General features: G+C 47.3%; 1 protein-coding gene across 2 annotated transcripts in view; it reads right to left on the reverse strand.

Moving 5' to 3' along the window:
- Nucleotides 1-4,981: 4,981 nt before the first annotated feature.
- Rprd1b (regulation of nuclear pre-mRNA domain containing 1B) overlaps nucleotides 4,982-12,454 on the reverse strand; it is a 46,418-nt gene continuing 38,945 nt past the window's right edge. For both annotated transcript variants that reach the window (XM_005363015.3, XM_005363014.3), the window contains exon 7: nucleotides 4,982-7,225. In XM_005363015.3, coding sequence (XP_005363072.1) covers nucleotides 7,076-7,225 — 150 coding nt within the window. In that variant the 3' untranslated portion in view covers nucleotides 4,982-7,075. The remainder of the gene's footprint in view (nucleotides 7,226-12,454) is intronic.

Raw genomic sequence — 12,454 nt, forward strand, 5'->3', positions numbered from 1 at the left:
GAGACAGGGTTTCTCTGTGGCTTTGGAGCCTGTCCTGGCACTAGCTCTGTAGACCAGGCTGGTCTCGAACTCACAGAGATCCGCGTGCCTCTGCCTCCCGAGTGCTGGGATTAAAGGCGTGCGCCACCCTCGCCCGGCTAAAAGTTTTTTTTAAAAAATTGTGTCAGCTTGGTTAGGCAGAAGTACTCGGACACTTCGACACTGTTCTGGATAGTTCTGTGAAGGTATTTTTAGTTAGGATTAGACTTGAGACCAGAGTTTGAGCAAGTAGAATAGGCTGCCTTCCAAAACAGGTGTGGGCCTCCCTTGGTCCACTGCAGGCCTTAGCAGAAGACTGAAGGTCTCTGTGCACAAGGAGGAACCATCTGGTAAACAAAAACCACACCATCCACCACCTCCCTCCTCTATCTCAGAAGTATATACATTTATAATGGTCATTTTCTATGTAGAAGGATGATATTAAATCTAAGAAGAACACAGAAGTAAGTCTTTGCGCTCTTGGACTGGCTCTTACATGCAACAGGGAGAATGCAGGAAAACTGGACTGCTGCCAAATCGCTGGCACAGATGGAAATGGTCAGCTGCTGTTGAAAGCTAATCTTGTCACCTTGACTGGCTGGAAAGCAGCCTGCATTCTAGATACAGGGAGGCTTGCAAGAGGCCAGGCTTGTGTGAGAGCAGGCAAAGGGCGAAGCTTCAGCTTGAACATGGATAGTACCGTGGATAGCACCGTCCAATAGACCCAGGTGGAACCAAGAAGGGAGCCAGAAGGAAGCAGCAAGTGCGTACTACACGCTTTCTGAGTGAGTGCATTTACTACGGCTACCATCACCCAGGGAGTCAAACCTGTGACTCCAGGGAGCCTCTGGGTCTTTGGCCTCCCACTGGGACGGAGTCAACTCTGTGCCTCTTTTTCTGAAGCTTCCAGCTTCTTGGGGTGAGCAGGTCCTGGGTCTTCTGGCTTTCTAGCATGTATAAAGCCAAGGACCAGCCAGCCTCCTGCTGTTAATATGTTCTGATTTACAATTCAGTCCTTTTCTACAGATTCTAATCCTCAGAGAGCTAACACATTCCACACGAAGGTAAGCAAACAATTACCCCGTGACCTGGCCATGACACTCAGAGGCACATACCTTTTGTTGCTGTAGTTGTTTTATTAAATCTTTAAAATGTATTTTACATACCAACCACAGTTTCCCCTCCCTCCTGGCCTCCTGTGCCCTCCCGCTACCCCCCCCCCATCCACTCCTCAGAAAGGGTAAGGCCTCCCATGGGAGTCAACAAAGCATTGCAGAGGCACATACCTTAAAGATCTGAGAACAGGTGTGCAAACCAAAACGAGTTCAGAGCAGCTCAGTCAACAAAGCCAAAACCCAAACGTCCACAAATCAACCGATAAACACAATGTGGCATGTCCACGCAACAGACTGTCACACCGCTCCAGAAAGGAAAGAAATCCAGCACCCGCTACAAAGGCAGGTAAAGCAAGCAGGAAACACTGAGCCAAGTGAAACGAGCCCCCCAAAAGGTCACATTTGTGTGATTCTATTTATCTTAAGGGCTAGAGTACGGAATTTCATAGAAACAGAAAGCAGGCTGTTTGCCAGGGGCTAGGAGTGACTGCTTCAGGGCTAGCTGGTTTCCTCAAGTGGGGTGAGAATGTTCTGGAACTGGACGGTGGTGCTGGCTGCACAACATCACACATGCAGCACGCAGCATTGGTTAATTGTGCTTTGTGTATCCACATTTACACAGAGAACGGTAGTCTGCGAGCTTACTAACAGCTTAATGCTGTGGAAAGGAAAGTGGGTAGCAGAAACAGAACAGTGAACGGAGACGTGAAGGCCCTAGATCACCAACACGATAAACAAAAAGGTTGGTGAGACTCCAATGACAGCAGGCAGCACTGTAGCCCAATGAGTGGGCAAGAGTCTCCAACCAAAGGACAACTCAGGCCTCCACACTTCACTGGGAAGTAGTCATGGTGATGCAGGTGCAAGCTGATTCCAACTCGGCTACCTACGTGCACGGAGCTAAGCTGCAATGCAAGTGGCAAGACTGCTCCAGGTCAGCAGCAGGTGAGACAGCAGCATAGGGCAGGGGCCCTCGTTAAAGCTTCTAACCCCTCCAGGAACTGAGTGGTGTCAGGGAAGCAAGAGACAGCACTTTCTGAAGAGTTGACCCGGCTTGGCCCCCACAACTTCCTCTGGGGTGTTCTCACCCTCTTCTCCCAGTCCCCAGGGCTCACCCCATCGCAAGCTCTCCCAATGATGTACTCTCCCCGATTCTTAGTTCACACGTGGTCCTTACCCAGCACCTACGTCAGAGCATCAGAATGTGGCCGCTGCTCTCCCCCACTCTGACCTCACAGACCCCAGGAGCGGAGGGAGGCCTCACCAGACTGGGGCACATCTTTTCTTTGACCCCTCATCTGTGAACCTAGCTAGCTACTAGCACAATATTGTTTAGATTTTGCCAGGCAGGAGTCATTGTAGTCCACTGGACTGCCACCCTACAGGGCCCACTCAGCTCATGTTGGCCTCAGTCTTGGGGAAAGAGGATGTTGGCACCCACTGCTCCCTTGTGTGAGACCCACACACTGATGGTGGTGCTCTTTGAAGGAATCCTTACCCCTCATATCTTCCTTTGGTTCTAATGCCTCACCCCTGAGTGAGGGGGTGAGAGAGGTATGGGGTTTGACCCCCTTTACTGTAAGTACTACCTATATGGTATACAGCCTTCCAACACACCTTACTTTTAGCGTCTCAGCGCACATGCATGTAAATACCTACATATATTATTTAACACAGTCACAGCCATCACTGTGCTCATCTGTTCCAGACCTGGCACTAGTCTCGTTTGACAGGCACTGTGCTAAGTTATCAATAGGGATGTCTATAGCTGCCTTATCTAGTTCATAACTAAGAATTCATGCAGATAACCAGCATTTAAAAACCTATGGAGGGAGGGTATTATGCGGGCACCGAGTTCACTAGGAAGTCTCAGGGGGCAAAAATGCTCAGAAGCCCAGGCCTTGAACTTAGACCTTCAAAGGACCTTAGCAGTTACTTGTGCAACTTAGGTTTCCTATGGAAAGCAGCCAAGGGCCTAAGTGACCAGACCACCTACCCAAGGTCATCACAGTGAGGGACAAGACAGCACTTTTCAAAGCCACCTCTTTGTTAAAAAAAAAAGATGAATTGATTGATAATGCTAATTTTAATATTTATCAAACCAGTGGTAGGAATAAATTTTTAATGCAAAATAACTATTTTGGTCTAAAAAATTGAACAAACTGGGCTTTCAACACTACATAAAGCTGTATGAATCCCAACCTACTGTGCAGGGGAATAATGGATTCTTAATTGAATCTGTGCCCAAGAGTGGAAGAATGATTTTTAAATGGAAACCTCACAAAGGCGGCGAGAAATAAGTTTAGTTAGATGAATTATTCTAGGAGAAAGAGCAAAACCAGGCCAGGAAATGGCTTTTTCTAAAAGAGCCCAATACAGCTGACAGCTGGCAAGCCACAGCGCTCATCCACCTTCCTGGTCTTGGCAATGTCTCTGGGTCCTCGTTCCTGTAGACACAAATCTCCAAGGTGTCATGGAAGCCGACCTAGCAGGTCCAGGACCCTACTCACTTATTTATATTACTGGCATCTCAGGACATTCTACCCAGAGTTCTCTAAGGTGATGTAGGCAACAACAACCTCAGCTTTCAGGGCTGGCAGAGAGCCTGGAATGATCTGGTACCACGCAGCTCAGAGATAAGAAATCAAGGTCCTGGGAGGGAGGTACCAGGCCCAGAAAGGTCACACAAAGTTAATGACTCTAATCACCCAAGGTTTTAGTGTTTTGGCAGATTCGTCAACTCCTTCTCAAGCTGTGAGGGCCTCAGTGTCATGTCACAGTATCAAAAGCTAATTAAAATCAAGAGAATTATGAACACACTATTTATAGAGAAGAGTAAAGGAATTCACAAGATCATGAAGGCTGATACACAAGATCTTGTCTGAGATTCACAATTTACACTCATCTTTTATTAAGACAGAACACAGGGTTGGGGTTGGGGAAGAATTAGAGATGGCTCAGCAGTAAAGAGTAGTTGGGGCTCTTGCAGAGGACCCAGGTTTGATTCCCAGCACACAACCATCTGTAACTCCAGTTCCAAGGGATCCAAAGCCTTCTTCTGGCCTAGTCTATAATCACGAGGCACACACATGGTGCACATGCATACATGCAGGCAAAACTCACACACATGGAAAAAAAATCTAAGGGAGAAAAAAAGGGCACAGATAATATGTAGTCTCAATTTTTCCTGACAGTGAACTAGGACTTTAGCTGTAGTTGTTCTTGATGGACCACAGTTACTAAAGTCTCTTGCATCAGGAGAGAAACAGGTAATCCCACACCTGGGAGGTAACACCGCCGTCACTTGGGAGGATGGTCGTATCCATCCTCCAAACACATCGGTTGCTTCAGAGCACCCCATTTCCAGGGCCTTCTTTATTAGTTTTAACCAGGAATATTCAGTTACTGGGTCTACACCTAGCTGTCAACACTAGCTGGAAACCCATAGGAACCTCTTAAAAGGATGGTGTTTTGATTATTTTGCACTTTTCCTACAGCAGCTTCACCATACTGAAAATCAAACAGCTCCCATGAGGCCTGGCAGTGTGAATGGAAATGCCGCAGCCAAGACCTCCCAAGCTGCCATCCGTGTTTGGGGGTAGTCACCAGCTGCTCTCACCAGTCCCCACGCCGGCACAAGGATGAAAAGCAGTTGGCTCTCTCTGCAACAGTGTGAATTGCTAGCTGTCAATCAAGCTTGAAGAAAGAACTGGAGAGTAAGTTCATCTTGTTATTTTAAGTTTTTGCTGCTAACAGCCCCAAGGGGGAAGAGTCTGAACAGACAGTGTTCTCCATGGGTGATCATCACCACACAAGGCAGGAAGAAGAAACATCACAAAATGTTGTTCAACAACACCATCTTTATTCAAAAATATATATCTATGAGACATCTCAGAATATACTGCTACCACTGATGGCAGCCTATACTTCTAAATAAAGTCCTAAATTAATATACAAATTTAAGCTTTAAAAATATCCTTTAAGAAAAACAAAACAAAAACAAAAAAAAGACTGAAGACTTTCTGAGGAATACAACCCTAAAGGGAAGAACCTTAGGCCTATGGATGCCCTAAATAAACACAAAACATAAGTCACCCACCCCACCCGCTAGATCAACTCTCAGAGACAAGACGTTCCATTAAATTAAACAAGGGGAGTAAGCACATGGTTGGGAGACAGGTGGTGGGAGTGGGGGTGCAACAAGGAAGATTAAAACCAAAGCATTTCATTAAAACAAACCCAACTTCCTCACCGGAAGTCTGCTAGTAACGGGGGTTAAGAGGCCAACACATTCACTTACATAATCGCTACAGGTTCATTTCTTGATCTTGCTGTAAGAATTATGCACTGATTGCCGGTCAGATATGTGATGTTTTCCTATTTTCTCCTAGTGACCAGAGCAGAGCTGCTACAGTCTTTTGGTCTGTGGCCGGCAAACACCTACTGTAGCCTCTGGGGACAATGTCGACAGAACCACGGGCAGAGTGAACAGCCATCAGCAGCATATGCTCGGTGAGAACTGAGCATCACCGCTGCCACACTGAGGGCTGCCTACTTGGTGACACACAGGTTTGCTTTAACATGTAAAACGACATGTGCTTTTTTTGGTGATCCTAAAAACAGCAACTCAGAATAACGAAGCTTCTCAGGCCCCTTCACTGAATTCCTTCTTATGGATTTTAGACTTCAGCTTCGGGCTCTAATTCCTATTACACTACCAGGGCAAAATGGTTTCTGCCCTTTCCAATGTCAAAAATAAGCCTGCCAGATTAGAAAGATTTTTCAGGTTTAAGCCCTATCTTTACTAGACATAAGATAAAAATCTTAACTACATCATTCAGTCATAATGTCGGCTGGCATGATAATGGAATTAAAACCCCAAATTAGTCTCCCTATATCCCCTTCCTCTGCTGGAGGTGAGCTGTTTGTATAAAGACTCCTCTCCTTGCACGGGAACATGGAAGCACGGAGCAGCATGAACCGCCTGGCGCGCTCAGTATCCTATCTGCAGAGCTGCTCAGATTTAGTCACGGCACTGTGGATGGACGCCCACGTGGTGGAGTTGGCGTATACTCCAGTCCCCAAGGGAAGGGTGACAGCAACATTCACGAGAGCCCAGGTACAACCTGTGGAGTATCCTTGGCCCGAGGCGCGCCATCCAGAACAGCTACCTTCACAGCACCAGGGGGCAGGGGGTCCTGATTTAGGGATGTGCTCTGACACCAGGGACCCTTGAGATGTGTGGCATGGGAAGGTTGAGGGGAGAAACCAGGCAATTGACTTGTGATCCCGGTCACTCTACCTGCACTGTGACTTTGCGTCCCAGATCAGCTTTGAATCTTACTACTAGATTCTCTAGAATGCTTGAAAAACAAACACACCTAACCTTGACCACACCTCTCTAGTAGAAGCAATGGTCAGGAAGGGTCAGCAATTTGGCAAACTTCTTGTGGCAAACTGCCTAATGACTGTGCTGCCAACCTTGTGAGCAGATGGTAGCCAGGAAAGCCAAAGACTGCAGCCTGAGTCCCTCACTGGGAGCCTGTTCTGAACCTGGCCAAGCCTAGCTCAGAAAGGGGTTAGCTACTTCTATGACATGTGTTGTCACTTGGGGAAAAATTCTTTTGAAAGCTTCCAGAAATACACATGATTTTCATGGCTTACGGGAGTAAGAGAGCGCTAAGAATGGAAAAGCAACAGGGCATGAGAACATGAGTCGGGGGAGAGAGTCAGTACTCTCAGCAAATACGAGTCAAAACTGAGTCCAACCACACGGCTCCTAACTGTGCTCAGGAGGAGCTGGAGAATGAGTCACAGTCCCTTGCTTCGTTCCTGAGGCGGATGCTGGCTGAAGAGGTGGAGCCAGGGCAAGAAGGCTGTGTCCAACAGTGACTTGCTTCTTTTCTCTGGCACACATGGGACCCTGGAGCGTGATACCTGTCCTAGTCAGTTGAGAAGAGGTCACCAGCAGAAGGCAGAGGTGCCAAGCCTCCTGTTACGTTGGGCAGCAGTGAGAGGTCTGGCAAACTCTGAATGTGGGACTTGAGTTCCTTGCGGACCTGGGTTACTCGTGCAAGCTTCTGTTTATACTCCTAGGAAGACAAAGGAAGACGCGTTATGCTGTGCGGGCTGCTGGGCTAGCCCACAGGCCAACCTGCTAGCTCCACCCACCTGCTTTGCATTCCCCAACCAGACTGGCCCTGCTCCTCAGGGCCACCACACTGCAGCTGCCAACCACCCAAAGGTCCAGCTTAATAAAGAAATAACCAGTTTGCCAGACTGCTGAGAGCCCGTGGGAGGACATCCAACCCAGCACATGGAGGTGGGAAGTAAAGAGCAGTGCCATATTTGTATTCTTTGAACTTGTCCTCAACAGCTGTATAAAAATACAGGTGCTCAGATGTTCCTGAGACTTTTGAGGACTTCAGCTAGACCAGTGGTTCTCAACCAGTGGGTCAGAACCCCATCTTCAAAAATATTTACATTAAGATTCATAACGGTATCAAAATGAATTATGAAGTAGCAGTGAAAACAGTTTTATGGCCGGAGGTCGCCACAATATGAGGAAGTATATTAAAGGGTCACAGCGTTAGGAAGGTTGAGAGCCACTGCTCTGGACAAAGCTAGACAAATGATTACAAAAGTACACCTTTTGTGTTAAAAACTTACAGACCACCCCAGACTGATCACTCAGAAACAAGCTCTCTAGAAGGCTCAAAATACCCACCTGTCGCCACCTGAGTCCAAGACCCCTTCACTGAAAGGCCTCCTAGGAGTCTATGCTATTTCTCTAGGAACGCTGCCAGCCTCACCTCCAGAGTCCAGTTCTTCACGCCCTTCTACTGAGAAGGTGCACTGTGCCCCACCTTCCCCACAACTGCTCAGAGCTGACTCCAAATTCATCCTCTCCCTTCCTGACCTCTGCACACGCCACTGCCCATAGTCTATTCATTCAGGACTCCCTCAAGCTGCTTCTCTTGGTCCTAACAAGGCTGCTTCTGCCCCTCCACTTCCTAGCTGAGCTCCACCCACCGCAGAAAATCACTATGCACCTAGAGAACAGGTACCCTACCCAAACCTTTGCTCTACAACCCCCCCCCCCCGTGCTGGGTGAGCACTGGAGCTGTGCTCACTTACCTCAGCCACATCAGACTTCCACAGTCCTCTACACTATGGCTTCCAGTGACCCATATTTTCTGTCATCAGCTCACAAATACCTTCTGATACATCTGATACATCTGTATGGGAAACTACTGGGCCATGTGAGGTCTGAGGCTTAGAAACTCCTAGAGGCTTATTTTCCCCCTCACAAGGCATTTTATAAGGAGGATCCTGAGGCTGGGCCCATACAGGTTAAAGTCTTTCTTAGAGGAGCCTCACCCACAGCACTGGGTAAGACTCAGATGTCAGGGGTTAGCATGCTTCTGCTGTACTGTCATGTTAGACACATGTGTCCTTTTTCCCTGCCCAAAGTGCAGGGACAGCATAGAGTCTCACTATATATAGTGAGACTCTGGCTGCTCTAGAACTCAATATGTAGACCAGGCTGGCCTCAAACTCAAGAGATCCACCTGCCTCTGCCTCCCAAGTACTGGGATTCAAGGCGTGCACCAACACAGCCAGCAGTAATTCTCAGTTCTTCAAAGCCAAATGCCTAGGCACACTAGAGCTTAGCTAACTAAACTTAGCTTGAAGGCTTAAGTAAACTATTAATGAAGACTCTTGCAACAAATCAGATGCTCTGGATCCATATGCCTCACTCTGCACCCGCCACACCCTACAACCCCCAGCACAGTTCACAAGAACAAACACAGGTATAGAAATCTTCCTCAAATTTGGACTTCAGGCACTACTTTCACTCCTGCAATGGAAGATGCCTTCAAGCCTGGGCTCTACAAGTCCAAGGTCCCTTCCACCTGCTTACACCAACACTAAAGTGACATCTGCCTAAAGCATAAAGCCAATGATCTCTTTCTGGACATAATGTTACTATTCACAGTACTTTGGAAGGCTGAGGCAAGAGGATCACAAATTCAAGGCCAATCTGGGTTACAAAGAGAGATCCTGTCTCAAAAGCAGAATAAATAAAAATCTAGTAGGCCAAGAGGTTTAAATAATCAACAGAGTGAGCAGACAAAGCCTGGGTTCCCTAATACAAGTCAGGACTGCCTTAGACAAGGGCCTCACAGGGGCAGCAGAATGATGCAGCTTAGTGACGACAGGCGGCCAGGTCAAGCTGTAGCTAGTTGTCTTATGGGTCACTGAGCAGACTCCATCTCTTCTTTTTTGGAAGAATCAGGCTTTCCAAATAAAGTCAACTGTAAATGCTGCCATGGACTAACAACACATTCAAGAACAAGTCCCAGCAAAACTCCCACGTGCGACTTCAGCTCACACTTTCTAACTCTCCCGTTCTGATGCTCTCCAAGGCGGGGCAGTATACAACACCCCCAACCCCAGTCCCATTGCTGCCTCCCCAGTTTTCTCTGGCTCTGAGCAGGGTTAGTTAAGTGCTCCAGGAAAATCTAAGAATCTCATTTCTCAAGGTCAGCCTGCCCTTCCTCCTGGCAGTGAGTGGTTCTTAAACTGTTGCTAAAAGACTCCCTTGGGAAACAGTGCTTCAGGCAACTCCTGCTCCCTTGCACAATGCCACCTGTGGTGATTTGAATAAAAATGGCTCATAAATTTGAATGCTTTGCTACCAGGAGTGCTATCAAGAGTGGCACTACTTGAGAAGGATTAGGTGGTATGGCCTTGTTGGAGAAGGTGTGGCTTTTTGGGGGAACTGTCCACACTAGGCCCAGTTCTCACTCTGCCTGTATTTTAAGACATAGCTCTCAGCTACTGCTCAGGTGTCATGTACACTGTCATGCTGCTCCCTGATAAAATGACAATGGACTGAGCCTCTGAAGCTGTAAACAGCCTCCAGGTTAATGCTTTCTCTTTTAGGAGCTGCCTTGGTCATGGTGTCTCTTCACAGCCACAGGACAGTGACTAAGACAGCATTCAGATCAGCTTCCTGTGAGAAGGCCCACTAGAGCACTCTGGCTCCCCAAAGGTGCAGGGTTTTCTCTTCTTTTTAGTACACCAAGAGCTACTCAAACAAGGCAAGGATGGAAACCACAGTCTGTTTGTTTAGGGTCTCTCTCGTGCACGCATGCGTGTGCGTGTGTGATCTTGATATACCACTGATCTACCTGCTTGGTCCAGGCATTTGAGAAATTAGGAGGCATACCATGGGCACCCCAAGACACTGCTGCTGTGGTGCCCTGCCAGCTGTGTTCTCTCCTGCAGCTGTCCTCCTAGATACAACTCACAAGGCCTTTCCTGCTCTTTTCCTTCAAAGTATCTTCCCAAGAAGCCAATCCTGTCCTTCCTACTCGGACATACTTCAGCCCCTGGCTACTGCTGCCAGGCTGCCCACCGAGTATCAGTGCAGAGACCTGAAACATGCCAAGTCACACCTGATTTGCTGCCATCCCCTCAGCAGAAATCCAGGGGCTAAGATGAGCTTCCAGGGTTCCTGTGACTGCCAAGAAATGTTTCAGAAGTAGATAGCCTAAGGTGTGTTCTGAGATAATGCCTAGGAGTGAGTTAAGCTCCTGGCAAAGCTGCGGAGTCTTGCCTCATAGTCAGACTACAGGAGAAAACGTGTTAACATCCCTGGCTGATACTGTGAACTCAAGCACCATGGCACATGGGATGAAGTGCTGAGGGAGCAAGGCTTTCCACATTCTTTGCCTTTTATGGCCAGGGCAGCAAGCCAGACCTGACATACTGCAGATGAGCTCTGGGGTAAGGAGGTTAAAAATGACAGGGCTGACAGCACAGTGACCTTTCTACAGGAATCCCATTTTTGAAACCAACAAAATTGTAAGCATTTTCTCTAGCAAATCATGTAAGAAATGTGGATCAGAATATGAGCATTCTCAAGCTCATTCTCTCCCTGGCTGAGTGTTTGCATAAGTACTAACACTGGGATTGGCTTCGGGCCTGAATTGCTCAAAAGTAGCAATGGGACACCATGGCTTTCTCCTTTATCACATTCTGCTGTGCTATGGGACATAGAACATGGCTCCTCCAAGGTAAGAATCATGAAGGACTATTATAACACAGTCCATGAAGTCCATGCTTTAGATGAAGGTGGCACCAGATCAAACTTAACTCCAAGAGCCGCTCTGTTACAGGAGAAGCTGGCCTTTGCAGCTCTGTAGTAGAGCACTTGGCCTAACATGCACAAGGCCTTCATTCCAATCCAGCACCAGGAAGTGAAGAGCCAAAAAAGGAAGTAAACCTTTCCCTGGACATGATTTAACCTATCCAAAGTCCTCCAATGGCACCAAAAGACAGCCTCCACTACGGCTCACAGGAGCTGCATTTACAATGACAGCTTCCATAAGCAGCTCCAACTGTCCATCTGGCCAGGCAATAGCATGTATGTTTTCATGTTGGAAATAAGAATGTGGCTTTCTTTACATTTTTTGACTGTCAAAGATCTATGTGGAACAAAAATCATCACTAACCTGTACCTCTCTCTCAGCCAGCTCCAAGGCAGTTACCACATTTCAAAACGATATTCTGGGTGCCACAGCAGGGCTGAGGCTGCTGAGTAAGATGCTGGGGAAAATACAAGGAAAAGAAGAAATTGTGGCTGCATCCCCCAAGCTTGGGGCCTGGTCAGCTTCACTGCTGATGTTACATCAATGATAAAAGGACAAACGGTAAGATGGCCATCAGAGGACAGACCTCTGAACACCCATCCATCCACCAGGGCCTTTGTCACATGCCAGTGGGTTTCAGACACAAAGTTTGTCCGGGCGCTTCTTTCCCTTGGGGACCCTCAAGTATTACTATCACAATAAAAACCCCAGTCTTGGGGCTGGAGAGATGGCTTGGAGCTAACAGCTCTTGCTGCTCTTCTAGAGGACCTGGGTGCAATTCCTAGCACCAACACAGTGGCTCGTAAGCATCTGTAACTCCAACATCAGAGACTCTGAAACCCTCTTCTAGCCACTGTGAGCACCATGCAAGGACATGTTGCACGGACATGTAGACAAAACATGAATGCCCATAAAAAATAATTAAAAAAAAACAAATCTGACAGGGATTTGCACAAACAAAGGAATACAAAGTTATGTGCCTATACATACACTAAGAGCATTGTAAGGGAAAAAAATTAAATTAATTTTAGGATGAGGCAATTCTTTATAATTTTAATGTGGTGATAAAACTAAATATTCATAATTTAAAGTCACACCTGGTGGTGGCAGGCCTGTAATCCCAGCTACTTAGGAGGCTCAAACAAGAGGATCATAAAGCCA

The sequence above is a fragment of the Microtus ochrogaster genome, linkage group LG8, assembly GCF_000317375.1.
Source record: "Microtus ochrogaster isolate Prairie Vole_2 linkage group LG8, MicOch1.0, whole genome shotgun sequence".
Taxonomy (NCBI): Eukaryota; Metazoa; Chordata; class Mammalia; order Rodentia; family Cricetidae; genus Microtus; species Microtus ochrogaster.